At 50.5% G+C, this 17,747-nt stretch overlaps 2 protein-coding genes across 2 annotated transcripts; one reads left to right on the top strand and one right to left on the bottom strand.

Moving 5' to 3' along the window:
* The first annotated feature begins 4,103 nt into the window (after nt 1-4,103).
* On the top strand, nt 4,104-7,347 carry LOC105806025 (7-alpha-hydroxycholest-4-en-3-one 12-alpha-hydroxylase). The gene has a single exon (XM_012639052.1). It carries the CDS (start codon nt 4,273-4,275, stop codon nt 5,776-5,778), a length of 1,506 nt encoding a protein of 501 aa, XP_012494506.1. The 5' UTR covers nt 4,104-4,272; the 3' UTR covers nt 5,779-7,347.
* Nucleotides 7,348-9,821: 2,474 nt separating this feature from the next.
* Nucleotides 9,822-17,276, bottom strand: ACKR2 (atypical chemokine receptor 2). Its single transcript, XM_012639065.1, has 2 exons — nt 17,152-17,276; nt 9,822-12,708 (listed from the first exon to the last, which is right to left on the bottom strand). The coding sequence occupies exon 2, from the start codon at nt 12,677-12,679 to the stop codon at nt 11,528-11,530; it is 1,152 nt and encodes a 383-aa protein (XP_012494519.1). The 5' UTR covers nt 12,680-12,708; nt 17,152-17,276; the 3' UTR covers nt 9,822-11,527.
* Between the last annotated feature and the right edge of the window lie 471 nt (nt 17,277-17,747).

The following is a 17,747-nucleotide window of genomic DNA, read 5'->3' as shown; positions in this document are numbered from 1 at the left end:
GGGGGGGGGTTCAGACCTCTGCAATAAAGCGAATAACACAATTTTTGTTTGTTTGTTTGTTTCCAGTGCATATAAAAGTTATGTTCACACTATGCTATAGTCTATTAGGTGTGCAATAATTACATGATGTCCAAAAAAAATGTATACCTTAACTTCTAAAAAGCTTAATTACTTAAAAATGCTAACAATCATCTGAGCCTTCAGCAAGTTGGAATCTTTTTACTGGTGGGGGGTCTTGTCTCCACGCTGATGGTTGCTGACTGATGAGGGTGGTGATTTCTGAGCGATAAGATGACTGTGGCAGTTTCTTAAAATAAGAGAACAATGAAGTTTGCTGCATGATTGACACTTCCTTTCATAAAATGTTTCTCAGTAGCACGCAGTTACCCACAGAACTTCTTTCAAAATTACAGTCCATTTTCTCAAACTTTGCTGCTGTTTTATCAACTAAGTTTGCATAAATCCTTTGCTGTCATTTCAACAACGTTCACAGTATCTTCACCAGGAGTAGCTTCCATCTCAAGAAACCGCTATCTTTGCTCATCCACAAGAAGCAACTCCTCATCCATTCAAGTTTTATCATGAAACTGCACCAATTCAAGATATTTTCAGGCTCCACTTCTACTTCCTTCGCTATTTCTCCCCCATCTGCAGTTTCTTCCTCCACCGAAGTCGTAAACTCCTCAAAATCATCCATGACAGTAGGAATCAACTTCTTCCAAATTCCTATTAATGTTGATAAGTTAACCTCTTCCCATGAATCACGAATGTTCCTAATGGTATCTAGAATGTTGAATCCTTCCCAGAAGGTTTTCAGTTTTCTTTGCTCAGATCCATCAGAGGAATCACTGTCTATGGCAGCTATAGCCATATGAAATGTATTTCTGATAATAAGAATTGAAAGTCGAAATTACTTTGCAAAGAGCTGGGGATGTAACTGTGAGTGGGATAGACCTGGACCCTGCCCTCTTGGAGTTTATGGTCTAATGGAAGGAGAAAGATATTAAATTCCTGCCCAAAGTACAGAATTACACAGTGATACCTCATTTTATTGTGTTTTGCTTTATTTCACTTTGCAGAAATCATGTTTTTTACAAACCGAAGGTTCATGGCAACCCTGCATCGAGCAAGTCTATAGGCACCATTTTTCCAACAGTATGTGCTCACTTCATGTCTCTGCGATACATTTTGGTAATTCTCACAGTATTTCAAACTTTTTCCTTATTATCGTTCTATCCCTCATGGCGACCTGTGATCAGTGATCTTTGATGTGACTATTTCATTTGTATTGGGGACACCACGAACCAGGCCCATATAAGTCAGCGAACTTAATGGATAACTGTTATGTATGCTCTGACTGCTCCATTGATCGGCTGTTCCCCCATCCCTCGCCTTCTCCTGAGGTCTATTACCTGCAACAAACAGTACTGAAATTAGGCCAACTAATAACCTGACCACGGCCTCTAAGTGTTTGAGTGAAAGGAAGAGTCAAACGTCTGTCACTTTAAGTCAAAAGCTAGAGATGATTAAGCTTAGTGAGGAAGGCATGTTAAACCTGGGATAGGCTGGGAAGCTAGGCCTCTTGCACCAGTTAGCAATGTTGTGAATGCAAAAAACTTTTTTGAAGGAAATTAAAAGTACACACATGAATGATAAGAAAGAGAAACAGCCTTATTGCTAATGTGGAGAAAGTTTCCATGGCCTCCACAGAAGATCAAACCAGCTACAACATTCCTTAATCCAAAACCTAATCCAGAGCAACTCTCCTCAATTAACTCCCTTCAATTCTATGAAAGCTGAGAGGTGAGGAAGCTGGAGAAGAAAAGTTGGAAGCTAGCAGAGGTTGGTTCATGAGGTTTAAGGAAAGAAGGCCTCTCTATAACTTAAAAGTGCAAGGCGAAGCACCAAGTTCTAATGGAGAAGCTGCAGCAGGTTATCCAGAAGATCTAGCTAAGATGACTGATGAAGGTGGCTAGATTAAAAAATGGATTTTCAATGCAGACAAAACAGCTTTCTATTGGAAGAAGAGGCCATCTGGGGCTTTCACAGTTGAGAAGTCAATGCCTGGCTTCAAAGCTTGAAAGGACAGGCTGACTCTCTTGTTATAGGCTAATGCAGTTGACAACTTTAAGTTAAAGTAATGCACATTTTATTATTCGAAAAATCCTGGGGCCCTTCAGAATTATGCTAAATCTACTCTGCTTGTGCTCTGTAAATGGAACAACAAAGTCTGGATGACAGGACATCTGTTTATAGCATGATTTACTGAATCTTTTAAGCCCATTATTGAGACCTACTGCTCAGAAAAAAGGATTCCTTTTAGAATACTACTGCTGATTGACAATGCACCTAGTAACTCAAGAACTCTGATGGAGATGTTCAAGGAGATGAATGTTGTTTTCATGCTGCTAACACTACGTCCATTCTGCAGCCCATAGATGAAGGAATAATTTTGGCAGATACCCAATAAACATCTGGTGATGGGGCTACTCCAAGGAAGGAGAGAATGAATGGATAAGTAATGGTAAATGAATGAAGTTAAGAATGAATGTAAAATGGTGCTCCAGCCATTAAAAACTAGGGGACAAATTTCAGCTCCTTGGATTTGACCCACAGACTGTTTCTGACTGTGAATTCTAAGGCTGAGGAGAGCTGATGGTACTACGTACTTGCTGTGTTTGCCCTGAGCAATCAAAAAGGGCTTCCTAGAGGCAGTGTGGAGAGTTACACCTCCCTGCTCAGGTTAAGCTCATCATGCGAAGGAAAGTCACTCAAGAGAGCATATGAAAATACTAGTGTTGACTGATGAGCCAAAGTTCCTGTTTGCAGGTCATTATGAAGTTAAAGAGTAATTTAGGGGTTATCAGAATTAACTCGAAACCTCACCTATTGCAGCAAAGGGGTAGGCTGCCTTGGAGTCAACGGCCCAGCTTTGTCCTTCACCTGCTGACTGGGACCTGGCCTGACAGTCCACAGAAGCCCCTCGGGGTCAGCTTACCTCAGTGTCCCAAGCCAGGACAACTATCAAGGTAAGTCCCCACTGCACTCTGAGCATAGACCTCATCATGAAATGAAGCGATTGGTTGAGGTCCCTGTCACCTCTGACTTTTCATAATTCCAGGATTCTGCCTTCTTGTTAGAGCAGTGCATAGGCAGGGCATTTGGGCTAGTGGGAGCATACCAGGTGAGAGATCAGACACTGGGGCCTGAGCCTCTGCTTGGAGAATCCTCAGTCCCGAAGGCCCTGTGGGCCCCACAGGTTCATTCACACTACACCCTCAGACAGAGTCAGCACCTCCTCAACAGCTCCCCTTTCCCGGGGACTAAAGCCCCAGCATCAGGGCTGCTTTCCTTTGGCTTAGGATGTCAGAAGCTCCAGTGGAAAGACGGACATTCATTCTTCACTTACCTTTGACTGTGTGTGCTCTGCGCACATGGAGCTAGAAGCAGACATGACTCCAACAGGGTCCCACCCCGTTGGGGAGCATCTTTGACACCAGAGGGGAGACGGACTTGGGAAAGGATGAGGAGATAAACGCAGGGCGTCATGGGGCCCCGGGGAGAGGGCATAGATATGAGAAAAGGCTTTAGGATATGAACTGACATATACTGAGCACTCACTAATGGGAGCCAGGCACTGTTCTAAGTGTTTTTCACGTATTCTCTCTCCTTGCCTCACAGCAGCACCTATAAGGCAGCATTATTATTCCCAATTCACAGATAAGGAATGGAGGCACAGCGAAGTTAAGTAATTTGACCAGGGGGTCAACTAGCAATGGAAAGATTTGCTGAATCTTTTAAAGGTCCGGAAGGGGTGGATGTGAAATTTTGTAAGTGCTTGGTGCATTTCTACTGAATGAGCTGGCCAATAAACCAATGCATGAGTACATGAAGGCATAAATGGTCAGTAAGCCATGGGGCTAGGAGTAGGGTCAAGGTAGGCTTAGAGAGAAGGTCCAGAGTTGAGTTGGAAAAGGTCAGAGCAAAATGTAATACCAGTACGCAGCTGTGACCATAGCTAGAGGCTTCTCTCTGAGCTTCCTCCTGCTCACCTCCTCCCCCCATGTGACCAGATCTGTCAGGTATTAAGTTCAAGGGAGCAGTTTCCTTCCAGATACTGTCTCACCAGGGTTATATACACAACTTGCAGCCACAGGGCAAGGTCCAGGTGTTCAGATCTTTCCACCCCTAATATATCAAGGCCTCCCAAACCTCTTCTGGCACCCAGAGAACAGGGTGTCTGTCCGGAGCGTAACCTGCAGGAGCATAGCCATGGTGCTCTGGAGTCCGGTGCTGGGAGCTCTGCTGGTAGTCATTGTGGTGTACCTGTGCCTGCCAGGCCTTCTCCGACAACGCGGGCCCCAGGAGCCCCCTCTGGACAAGGGCACAGTGCCCTGGCTGGGCCATGCCCTGGCTCTCAGGAAGAATATGCTTGGATTCCTGAAGGACATGAGGACCAAGCACGGGGATGTGTTCACAGTGCAGCTAGGGGGCCGGTACTTCACCTTTGTCATGGACCCCCTCTCCTTTGGCCCCATCCTCAAGGATACACAAAGAAAACTAGATTTTTCAAAATATGCAAGAGGACTGGTGCTAAAGATATTTGGATACTATGCAGAGGGTGTGGAGAAACAGAAGATCCACTCAAGCAGCACTAAGCATCTGATGGGGCATGACTTGGAGGATCTCAATAATGTCATGGTGGACACCCTGTCCCTGATAATGCTGGGGCCCAGAAGCCAAAGTCTGGATGCCAGTTGCTGGCGCGAGGATGGCCTCTTTCACTTCTGCTATAACACCATGTTCAAGGCTGGCTACTTGAGCTTGTTTGGCTACACGAAGGACAAGGAGCAGGACCTGCTACAGGCAGAGGAGTTATTCACCCACTTCCTCAGGTTTGACTACCTTTTCCCCAGGATTCTCTATTCCATGCTGGGGCCCCGGGAGTGGCTAGAAATGGGCCGACTCCAGCGTTTCTTTCCCAAGATGCTCTCTGTGAAACACAACCAGGAGAAGATAGGCATAACCAACTGGATATGCTCCCTCCATCAGTTTCTGCGGGAGCGGGGAGTAGCCCCAGACATGCAGGACAAGTTCAACTTCATGATGCTCTGGGCCTCCCAGGGGAACACAGGGCCTGCCACTTTCTGGGCCCTCTTGTTCCTCCTGAAGCACCCAGAAGCCATGCAGGCTGTGAGGGAGGAGGCCTCCCAGGTCCTGGGTGGGGCGAGGCTGGAGGCTGGACAGTCTTTCCCGTTCAAACGTAGTGCCCTGCGATGCACCCCAGTGCTGGACAGTGTGATGGAGGAGACTCTACGGCTGAGGGCAGCACCCACCCTCTGCAGGGTGGTGTCCGAGGACTACATCCTGAAGATGGCCAGTGGGAAGGAGTACCTGTTCCGCCGCGGAGACATCGTGGCCCTCTTTCCCCACCTCTCAGTGCACATGGACCCTGACGTCCACCCTGAGCCCACTGCTTTCAAGTACGATCGCTTCCTCAACCCTGATGGGAGCCGAAAAGTAGACTTCTACAAGGCAGGCAAGAAGATTCACCACTACACCATGCCTTGGGGCTCAGGCGTCTCTATCTGCCCTGGGAGGTTCTTTGCCCTCAGCGAGATGAAGCTCTTTGTCCTGCTCATGGTCACATACTATGACCTAGAGCTAGTTGACCCTGACACACCTGGGCCCCAGGTTGACCCGAAGCGCTGGGGCTTTGGTGTCATGCACCCCAACCACGAGGTGCGCTTCCGCTACCGCCTGCAGCCTGCAGAGTGAGCTAGACCAAGCCAGCACAAGCCTGAGCAGAGGGTCTCCTCCCTGGGGGCTCCCACCTCTTCTCTCCCTCTGCACCCCAGACTCCTACCCCCACCCCTCTGGTTCTGTGGCACGTCCTACCTCTGTCCTGGTCATCCTAAATCTCTCACCCCTTAGTCATCTCACAGCTTGTCATTCTCTCCTTAAAACGCTATTTCTCACGGTGCGTCCTGCGGAGCCCTCCTCTCGCAGGAAGTCCAGGGGAAGAGGAAATATCTGTGGGCCACCCCGTTTGGGAGATGGTGCCTGCCTTGAGAAGTCCTGCAGTACAGAAACTGGTCCCCATGAGTAATGTGGCATCTTGCAAATCTTAGCCTCTACCCTCCCGCCTTGCTTTACTGTTTTTCCGCAACCTTTATTCCGCATCCTGTGAAATTCAGGTTCTAGAACAGTGTCTTCCAATAGAAAGATAAGGTAAGTTACATGTGTAATTTTTAATTTTTTAGTAGATACCTTTTTAAAAAGTAAAAAGAGAGATAAGTCATTTTTTGAATATATTTTACTGAACTCAATAGATCCAAAATATTAACATGTGATCAATATAAAAAGTATTAGTGAGATATTTTTCATTCCTTTTTTCACCCTGTCTTCAAGAGCCGGTGCGTGCTGTACTCTCGCGGCACTTCCCAATTCAACTAGCCACATTCCTGGTGCTCAACAGCCCCTGCTGCCAGCAGCTGCGTGTTGGACACCGCAGGCAGAAAAACACTGCCTTTACTGTAGGAGTTCTTCAGGGTCCCTCCTCAGTGCCCTTGTCTCCTCTGTGCACCCCCACCTCAGGGTGGTCTCAACCCCCCCTGGTTTTCCATGATCACTGCTGAGCTCAGAGCTTTCTCCTACCCCCAGAGCCCCAGGGGAGGCCCACAGCACCCCTGACTCAGCTTGGCCCAAGCAGAACTCAGCCTCTGTCCCCCTGCCTCTTCCCTGAACCACTCCCTCCTGCTGACTTCCCTGCCTCTCTGCTCAGGACGCTACCATCTAATCAGGCCCTAGTCCTGTCCCCCCAACCCCCTCGGATGCCTCTGAAATGTGTCCCCTCCTCCCTACCCCTGCTGCCATTCCTATACCTGTGACCTCTGCATCTCTCTCCACACCGGGCCTGCCCGGCCCTCTGTCCACCTTGCTGCCAGAGGCCTCCTTCCGAAGGCGCCTCTGATTGTCACTCTTTTGCTTTCCCAACTCCTCCTTGCCTTCACATGCCTGACATTTAAGTTTCACCACAATTGGTCCCCAAATTTCTCAATCCAGTGCAAATTAACTTTGCCAACCTACATTGCTTTTCCTCCAGTGCCAGCTGCTCCTGGAAGCCTTCTTGGATTTCACCCCTCCCATCCTCTGGTCAGAATGGCCCCATCCCCCTGGGCTCCTGCAGCATCATGTGTATCACAGCACCTCCATTAGGTGTCATTGTTGTCTCTGTCTTGGTTTCCTCCTCCTTCCCCCTGCCCCAGGCTGCAGCCCACTAAGGCCTGGTATCTTGTTCATTCATTTCTGACCTTCAATTCCCCAAGTGGTGATTAAATTGCAGAAACCTGACTTCTAGTCTCTTTACTTCCTGTCCTCAAATCATTTCTTGCTCCTCCATGGCCTAAGCCTTCAGGCATATGAGATGGAGGCAATGCCCATTGTTGGGTAGGGGCCACAGGAGGGGGAGAAGGGGGCTGGAAAGTAGAGAACTTACCAATGACCTCCCCACACAGCCAGGCCCTGTGCAAAGTCCACTGGCGATGGGGGTAAGGACACGGGGCCTTCACACACCTCCTTGTCCCTGCTCAGACCTCGATGCTGTGTCCCGTCCTTTTCCCCACACCCAGAGGAATATGGAGCAGGAGCCTGGCCTGTGGACGGGATGGGGCAGGGCTGAGGGCCTGAGTCCCCTGGGTCAGGACCAAAAGTTCTCAACTGGGAGTGACCATGCGCAGATCTGCGAGGAACGTCATGGGCCCTGTGTCCTGCTTGAGAGCCCCAGGGGGTGTGCTTGGGGCCGAGGGAAGCCTCAGTGGGTGAGGGGGTGGGTGAACACAAGGGTACACCCCACGCTCAGGGATGTCCACCATAACTACAGGCCTCCAGGAAGCAGTGAGCACCCGCAGACTGGGGTGTGCATGGACAGGCCAATGCCCACCTGCCTGTGGTTCTGTGCCCCCTGCATGAGGACGGCTGCAGACAGTCCTGGCAGAGGCCTCGAGGCAGCAGGAAGTCTGCAACCCCCAAGGTCGCATCTCCTCACTGCCTGCTCTGACCCAGCAGATCAGTCCCTCAATGCCTCATTTATGCACCAAATGTTTTCTCCCTCTCACCTAGTTCCTCAGCAGGACCTCAGGGGAAAGCCTACAAAATGCATTCTCTCTGAGGGTAGCTTATAGCAAAGCAAGATCAGGCATGACTCTCCAGTGGTGGGATGTGAGGCACCGGGGAAAGAAAAGAGATCTTTTTCATAGGGAGTAACTGCTGCAAACACTCACACCACACTTCCTGGAGCTGAGGGTGGGCAGCAGCCCTGCCCACAGGCAAAGCCACTCCTGCACTTCTCCCCGGGTCAGCCCTAAGGAAGACTCCTCCACCTGGCCTCAGAGCCTGAGGGTCGGGGAAATCCTGGGGGCTTTCCTGAGACCCCTGGGAAAGATCTGGGCAGTGCAGTCAGGGAGCCAGGCCTTGCCGGGCCTTTGGGAAGACAGTGAGCAGCAGCAGGGACCATGGCCCGGGCCGGGAAGTGAGGTCAGGACGCAGGAGGCTCTGTTGGCCCGGGCTGTGAGGGCAGGCGAGCTGCACTATAGGGCGCTGAAGACAGTGAGAGGGAACGACAGGCACCTGCAGCTAGCCCTTCCTCTCTCTTTTGGGCGTAGGCACTAGTGATCATACATCTGTCTTTTGCAAAAAGCACACACTCACACACACACAGAACAGGAAACCCACGGGCACATACCCAGACCCACTTGGACACAGTGACACATACACAGCCATATATACTATGCACAGTACACACAGCAACACAGACACATGTGCACAGACTTCCCACACAGATAGGAACACACGTGCGCACACACACACACACACACACACACACACACACACAAATCCACCAATGCTGCTGTGACAAGCCCTGCCAGGTGTTCCTTACCGGACATACCTTGCCCCATCCCATCTGGGCACGGTCAGCGCCTCTGGGCACCTAGACCCTGTTGGCAGAGCCCCGACTGTATCTCAGCAGCCAGGCTGGCACGTGAACAGAAGTCCCTTGTGGGGCAAGATCTCAGGCACTCTAAAATAGAACCCCTTCCTCCATGTCCTCCAACAAAGAGCCGCCCTCAGATCTGGAGCTTCATTTCCCAGGGGAGTGAGGGAGCTCAGAGTCCTGCCTGGCGGTGGGGAAGCCAGGGCCTTGCGGAGAGAGAACTAAAGGCCCCAGAGCCGAGAGAGATGGGGGTGGGGAAGACACAGTGAAAAACACTAGGGGCAACTCAGGCAACACCAAGGGACAGCTGGGCTCATGACACATGCGCTGTGACAAGGCCATCTTAAGGCCAGGGGGAGAGAAGAGAGAGGGGTCAGAATACTGGCTGCCTGCTCAATTCTCTGTCTGTCAGCCATTCCTGCTCAGGGAGCATCTCCCACGTTCCGAGCACTGGTAGGCGCACAGGAGATGACTGTACACGTGGCGCAGTCTCCGCTCTCGTGGAGCTCACGTTCACTCAGCCATCTGTCCTCTACCCTCCATTCCATCCGCCTGCGTAGCAGGCTGTTTGGCTGTGTGGGACAGACGTGGTAAGGCGTGGGCAGGTTGCGCCAGGTGGCCCGTGAGGTGGGGAAGAGCAGTGAGCCCTTTGGAAGCTCCAGAGAAAGCGATGTCGCTGTGGGCTGGAGCTCCCTGGGGAAAGGTTTCTCAGCGGACGTGCTGGAGGACAGGGAGGATGTCCTGCCCGTTGGAGACATGAAGAGAAAAGCACCCAGGCAGGGAACATCCGTCAGGAATCTTTAGGCCGCACGTGACAAAGCAGCATGCCCCCCACACTGAAACGGAATTTATTGCTTCATACAACTGCCAAGTCCAGGGCTGGGCTGATCTGCAGCCGGGCCTTGGTGCTGAGGCTCCAGCACTGCCCTCAGGACCTGCTCACTCGCTGGCGCTGTCCCCGTCACCTTCTGAAGTTTGGGCTGATGAAGGAGCAGCTCCACATCTCACCTCCTCTCAGCTTCAGTTTCACGCCTCTGTTGTAGCATGTTCCAGTGGCACTGCATTTCACTGGCTCTGCCTGGATGGCGGGCCCACCCCCAGGCGAGTCACTGTGGCCAGGGGAACATAAGGCGGTAACTGGTTGCGTCCCGTGCTCCACCCAACCTCCTCCCAAAGCACAGGGCAGAGAGACCAAGGAGTGGTTTCCCAGAGTAAGTGGGATTCCCAGGCAGGGGTGAGGAGGACCTGGCTGGAAATGGTCCTACTGACATGAGGGAGCCAGCAAGAACAAAGGCACAGCGGGAAACGTGCAGGAAACAGCAAGGGGTGCCTGGTGTCAGGAAAGGAAAAGGGAGTGGAGGAGTATGGGGGCTGGAGGATGCATGGGATTCCACTTGCAAAAGCCCTAGCCTTGAAGTCCAACGAAGGTTCTAGACTTGACTGTGCAAGCCTCAGGGAGACCTGGAGGCTCCTGAGATGGTGCTCACTGCCTGCCTCCTGCAGACTGCATGTGTTCCTGGGCTGTGGGGCAGGTGAGGAGGTGAGGGAGGGAGCCCAGCAGACAGTGGGGGAGGGCGGTTCAGGAAGAAGGCACAGCTGGAATCCCCCAGGGGGATGTGCCTGGAATGTTTGAGAAACAGCCCAGAAGCCAAGTCAGAAGTGCAGAGGGAGCCTGGGACTTGGACTTGTTAAATAAAACTTATGGGCGTCCATTGTTTTGGACTAAGCGCCCACACTGGGCCCCAGTAGAACAGACCAAACCAAAATGGGGTCACTCGTATTACAGTTTCGTGTCATCGAATTGGAACTAAGTTGCTATTTGACCTTTGACGAATCGAGAGAGAAAGTTAATAGCCAAGTGCCTAAACAGGTCAGTTTAATGAAGTCCCCTCTGGTGTTTAATTTTGTTACTACCTTACGCTAGAGTTCAGAGGTAACCTCTGTTTTAATCCTTACAAAAAGGAAGCTGAAGAAACCTAATGTCAACCACTCTGTTGGGCCTTTCAAAGTGACTTTGAAATCATCAATCCACTTTTTGTTCTCTGTTTCTGCTTTCTTCTGCCCTTTTCTGTCTATGAAACCAACCTCTTCTGTTCGGCTCTTTGGAACTCCTTCTGTCTTGTGCAACGAATCTATTCCTCATTCAGTGTACCTATTGCCTGATTCTAGAATTGCAAATGAAGCCGATTTAAACGAAATCTGTTATAATTTTGTGTTTGGACAGGCTGCTGCTGAGGGAGGTGGCAGTGGAGGCCAAGGGTGTCAGGATCACTGTGGCCGCTGGCTGCAGATTAGATAAGAGGAGAGAAGAGATAGGAAGTGCACAGCCGGGAAAACACTGTGGCAAGCCAGGCAAGAGAGTGTGGTGTCTCGGAAGCAAGTGACGAAAGTGGAGGAAAAAGGCCAGAGTGAGCACATGCTGCTGACAGTTGATAACTGAGAACGGACGGAGGCCCTTGGAGAGAGCTTTGAGCGGAAGCCCAGTGGAGCAGGGTCCCATCTGCTCTCACCAGACTGGGGTGGGGTCAGTCAGGTTTAATTATTCCCCAGGGTCCCCTGGTTAGGGGAATTCTCAGCCTGCCTCTCCGCAAGGTCATTCATACCGGTCATCTCTTCTTGGGCAGTAAGCCTGCTGCTCTCAGAACAGTCGGACTGCGAAGCCTGGGCCGTGCCAGGTGCCAGGTGGCGTCCCAGCACAGTGGCCAGGAAAGCCTTCAGGTACCGGCGGAAGCGGCGACTGGAGAAGGCGTACAGGATGGGAGTGAAGCAGCAGTGAAGGAAGGCGACGCTCTCTGTCACCTGCAGTGCATAGTCCAGGTGCTGGCTGACCTCACAGTTCCCGAAGACTTGCAGGTCCAGCAGCGAGTGCAGAAATAAGGTGAGGTTGTATGGGAACCAAAGCACGAAGAAGGCCACCACCAGGGCTGTGGCTATTCTTAGAGCCCGGCCCTGGCCCGGGGGCCTCAGCCTGACCAGGACACAGCCAATGCGTGAATGGAAGAAGATCAGGGCAAGGAGTGGTAGGAGAAAGCCCAGGAGGTTCTGCTGAAAGCGCAGGAAGAACTTCCAAATGGTCCCATGTCCGCCAAAGTCTGCGTAGCAGTTCCACACACCTTTGGGGTTTTCATGAGTCTGTACCAAGACCATGTCAGGGATGGAGACAGCCAGGGCCGTGGCCCACACTATGGCAGCAAGGAGCAGGCTCTTGGCCCGGGTCCTCAGCCTGTGGTAGGGCTGAGCGTGGACAATCTCCAGATATTTGTCCAGGCTCATGCAGCTGATGAAAAAGATGCCACTGTAAAAGTTAATGGTATAGAGGGTGCTCACCATCTTGCACAAGAAACTCCCAAAGACCCAATGCCAGGCCACGGAGATGCCCCAGAAGGGCAGTGTCACCACAAACAGGAGGTTGGAGACGGCCAGGTTTAACAGATAGACCTCCGCCATCCGCCTGCGAGGCACATACCGAAGCAGGATCACGAGAAGAAGGAGGTTCCCGCCAAGGCCCAACACGAAGATCAGGCTGTAGAAGACGGGCAGGAAGACTTTGCCGAAGGACAGCACCGCATCCTTCCTGCAGAGCATGAAGGCCACCTCATCGAGGTAGTCATAGTCGTAGAGGAAGCTGCTGTTTTCAGAACTGGCATCCTCAGTGGTGAATGGCAGCGGGGAGGCGGTGGCGGCCATGCTGGGAGGACGCACCCAGTCTGGATTTTCTGCGATGGCGGGGGTGGAAATATGGTGAGACTCAGCATTCCCTACCTGTCTCCAAACCCACTCCTGCTACTGCCCTGGGATGTCCAATAGCCTCCCCAAATCCACATCAGTGCCTGCAGTCTGACAAGTACAAGCACAAGCTCAGGGAGCCCCACTCCAGCACTTAATGGTTATGTCTCCTTGGAGAAGTGTCTGAACCTTTAGGCCCTCTCATAGTATACAATTCTTTCATTATAGTTTCACTTCTTTATTTTTCCTCTCATCATTTATAAAGACTTATAATGTCTTTGAGATTTTTCTTTATTATTTAGGGATAGCAATTCACCGATTTATTTTATCTCCTAACTCTTCCTTATGTGTGGCCTATATTTTTTCAGTGATGGCTCATCTTCAGCAAGGCCTGTTTTATCTATAAATGTCCATGTGTCCACTCTGGCTTTGAGTTTTCTTTGCTTCTGTCACCTGGGGATTTCCCTTGCTTTTAATAATTTTTAAATATTTCATTTATAAATATTTAGTTTTAAATAGTTATTTTCATTGATAAATATTTAATATTTTTAAAAGATTATTTTTATCCTTTATTCCTATTTATAGCAGAAAGGTGTGAGGGACTCAGAACCTACTAAACCTTTCCATTACTCAGTTTCCTCATCTTTAAAATGAAAATGATAGTCCGGGCGCGGTGGCTCATACTTGTAATCCTAGCACTCTGGGAGGCTGAGGTGGGAGGATCGCTTGAGGTCAGGAGTTCGAGACCAGCCTGACCAAGAGCGAGACCCTGTGTCTACTAAAAATAGAAAAAAAAATTAGCCAGGCATGCTGGCCTGTGCCTGTAGTCCCAGCTACTTGGGAGGCTGAGGCAGTAGGATCGGTTGAGCCCAGGAGTTTGAGGTTGCTGTGAGCTAGGCTGACTCCACAGCACTCTAGCCTGGGCTAGACTCTGTCTCAAAAATAAATAAATAAAAATAAAATGAGAATGATAATAGTGCCTACTTTGTGAAGTTCTTGTGATGCTTAAATGTGATAATACATACAGAGCACTTCAAGTTCTACAAAGATTGCCTAGAACACAGTAGGTACTCAATAAATGTTAGCTTAAATTACTGCTTTTCCCAGGACTGGGTCCATCCTCTCCCCACCAGCCCCTTCTTCATTCCTGGGTCTGTCTAACTGTGTGGTACCACCTAACACCGAAACATGGGAGACACCCCAGATGCCTTTCCCATCCCCCTCACCACCACTCTGTGAGTCTCTACCCTTGAATTCACTTATCTCCAAGTCCCTTTAAAGTATATACATGATGCTTTTCTGATAAAATCGAGACAAGTGAAACAAATAAAAAATAGACACTTTGAAGGAGTAAAAATAGGTGAAAGGGAAGGAAGGGGAATGATAGGCACCAGATTCAAGGTGGCAGTTGGCTGGGCAGGAGAAGCCAGAGGCACGGGACGGAGGTGGCCACGGAGGTGGGACAAGTCACTGTCCGTGACCAAGTTTCCTCTGGGGCAGTAGCTTCCCAGGATTTTATCGTATTATTAAAAATAATTTTTAAAAGAGAGCCTCACATAAACATGTGACACGAGTCTCTCATGAACTAAGAATTATGCTCAATCCTGTGTTGTGTGTTCTAGAAGGGGCTGGGGGGAGGGGGAGAGAGAGAGAAAGAGAGAGAGAGAGGAGAGAGATCTCATGCTCAACACAGAGTGTTCACCAATAGGGATGGAGTTTGAGGAGAAGAACCGAAGGAGAGAGAAAGCAACACAGACCCAAGCAGGCAATCTTGCAGAGCCACAGAAGAGGGGCCTATAGGAGGGTCACGATGGGCCACGAACTGAATTGCAAATGAGCTCTGCCCTACACCCCTGCATTTTATTTTTTAATCTTTGTTTCAAGTGAGCTTGAACTTTTTAATATGTTCAATGCCTGTTTGTATTTCTTCTGTGAATTAGTTATTGTTTCGATGGGTGTGTGGTTCCCATTTTATAAGATGTCTTATGTGATAAGGATTTTAGCCTTTTCATATATATTGCAAACATTTTCTCCAGTCCTTTCTAGTAAGAGATTTTTTCCTTTCTTTCTAGGTAGAATTTTGAAAGAAATGTGACTCAGGCCCTCAGATGACCCATTTAGTACCCATGATGCTGTGCCGTCACGGCTGATGGAAACACCCAGTGCTGCTGAGGCAGAAGCTCTCCTGGGGGCCTGGAGTCCTCCCACTCCACGAGCCTCTGCCCCACCCTTAGGCTCTTATCCAGTGGTATCTAGACCAGATGTTGGGAAAATCACACATGCGCCCTGTCCCCACCCCTGGAACTCAGCCCGGGCAGCTCTATCTAGGACCTGGCCTCAGGAACTTTGCCTGGTACATTCCTTTGCTGGTCTTCGAGTCCCCTCCTGTGCATCTGGGGCCTCCCAGCCCTGTGCCCCTCCCTTCCAGGACAGCAGTAAGGACACCCCAGCACATGGCTGGTGTCGGGTATCTGGCAGCAGCTGGCAGAGAGGGCAGAGGGCTGAGGACTGCTCTTCTGCACCTGGGAGTTGGCAATGTTTAAACACCAGGTCTTCTGAGCTGCCAGCGCTGACCTTGGTCTTGACTAGATTTCTCAAAGTCCCTGACTTTTGCTCTAGCCAAGCAACCGAGTTTGTTGAATGCTTAAATTGAAGCCAAAAATCAGGATCAGCAGGCCCTGGGTGGGTCCAGGCCACCTTTGAGGTTTTCTTTCCACCTGGAGTACTCTGTCTCCTTCCCACTCTGGGAATTCACTGTTCTTTCACTCTGGCAGGTCCTCCTCGCCTTTGAACAACCATCCCCTCCTATTGCTTTCATCAATAATATCAACAACGGTGACAATGGCCACCAGCGCTCCCATATGCACATTTACAGTTGACCAGGCCCCTTCATACCCACTGTGGTAGTCCTGTAAGGCTAGCCAGGAAGGAACTGTGAGCCCCATTTAACCCAGGAGCAAAGCAACTTTTCCAGGGTCACCTAGGAAGTCACTGGCCAAGCTGCATCTGAAACTCAGGTCTTCAGACTCCAGGAACATGGTGCCTCATCCATGGTCCCATCCATCCTCAGTCTCTGTTCTGCCCCACCCAGCAGTTACCATATGGAGTCACTGAGAAATATGCGACTGTGTCTTGCCCCCTGGCTGGTCTAGCTGCTGTGGCCTCCCCTACAATGAAGCCAAGGGCACAGAGGCAAGACACAACTTGTCTCTGAGGCAGTAACATTATCCTTTTGGCAACTTCCTGAGACTGCTGGCCTAGGCTGGCCACAGTTTGACTTTGCAAGAACCTCTGCCTATAAAATAATGTCTCCTTCTGGGGATCCAGGGCTTCCCAAGTCTCTCAGAGAAGTTGCAGTTGAGGTGACAAGAGGGAGGATGTTGCTATGCCCATCTAGATGAGAAAGCAGCCATGTCAGCCGAACTCCTATGAGCTGAACACTCATATGTAATTTTCTCATTTCATCTTCACCGTAGTCCTGGAAAGCAATACTATTATGATCCCCATTTTCCAGATGAGGAAACAGGCTTGGAGAGGTGAAGCCCAATTGTTCACGGCCTCAGATTAGCAAATGATGGTCCCAAGCTGGATGGCCCTAGCAACACAAGTGGAACTGGTGCCCCTTTCCTAGTTCCCCCTTTCAAAATGGACCGAACTTGAATTCGAAGGATGAGGCTCCAATGATGGAACCTCAGCTTCTGGCCTCAGCAACTAGTGGCAGAGAAGATTCAAAGCCAGTGGCGTGCTGGTGCCGGGCCCTGCAGGCTGGGAGAGCCAGTTGTGTGGCATCTTGGAGGCATTAGAGAAATGATCGTGGTATTAACCAACTCTACATTCAGTGATGTTAAGTTGGTAGCTTGAAATTGGGAATATTTACACCATGGAAAATGCTATAAATCAAGGCTTTCCTCTCTCTCCTGTGCCATCCTACCTCCTCCGTACTCCAGCCCAGAGCTGGTTGTTAAACATTTGCCAGCACACCCTGATCAGGCTCCCAAGGCACCTGATCAAATCCTGACCTACTCACTGTCTCCTCTTTTTGTCTCCCACCATCTTCCCTCTTCCACCCGACACATCATTTCCATAGCTATTCTCACGCAGCCCAGGGCCCTCAAAGGCAGGGTCATGCCTGGGTGCCCCTAAGGTTCCCGTAACATGCCCTGCTGGGGGCACTTGTCACAGAACAGCTGATAAGACGTGGAAGCTAATCAAACAAACAAGACAAAGGTGGCCTCTTGAGGCTACACTGGCTTTTGGCATTTGTATTCCAAGGACACCATTTGACATCACTTCTAAAGGAAAATAGTTTTACTGGCTTCCTTCGAATTTCGAAATCATGTCCTTCTTAAAATGCAAACTAAATCTTCCCTCCCAGAAGCCTGCCCGGGCTGCTGGCCTGGTGAAACCCCTGCCCCAGCCCTCCGAGTACTCACAGAAGGTCACTGTTCAGCCTTGGTGTCCATCTCGTGGAAGTAGAGCCACCTTTTGGAGATCACCTGCCTCCCCTGCAACTGTGCTCCCAGGACTCGCCGGCACAGTGCTGGCATCTGAGAGGCATTCAACAGACGATGGTGGAATAAATCAGCAAGTCCTCTCTCCCTTCCTTCTCCTCTCTCCTCATGTTTCCCTTTTCTGGTTTTCCACCTCCCCACCAGTGCCCTGGACACAGCTGAGCCAAGACCCTCCTTCTCTGAGTTGTTTCCTCAGCCTGGGCCAGCTCTTCCCCAGGAGCCTTGGGAGCCCGTGACCAAGGAGCGTGACCAACCCAGAGCCCCACTGTTTCCACTTGAGCCGTGTTCAAGTGCCACCTCCAGTTGGTGCAACCTCCCCAACCTGTGTCACGGGAAGTGGCCTCGTGTCCCCTAACCGCTCCTTTAAGATGTTCCCCTGGCTGCTTTTGGGAGGACTGGGGTGGAGATGGGGTCCCAAGGTCGGAACTGTGCCCTGGCTCAGCTTGGGATGGCCCCCACTCTGGCTCTCTGCTCATAACTGGGACAGTTCCATCCTGTGTTCCTGGGCCAGCTGTGGC

This window comes from Propithecus coquereli, unplaced genomic scaffold (assembly GCF_000956105.1).
Source record: "Propithecus coquereli isolate 6110/MARCELLA unplaced genomic scaffold, Pcoq_1.0 Scaffold1, whole genome shotgun sequence".
NCBI lineage: Eukaryota > Metazoa > Chordata > Mammalia > Primates > Indriidae > Propithecus > Propithecus coquereli.
Note: the sequence above shows the minus strand (reverse complement) of the source record. Positions and strands in the feature narration are given on the sequence as shown.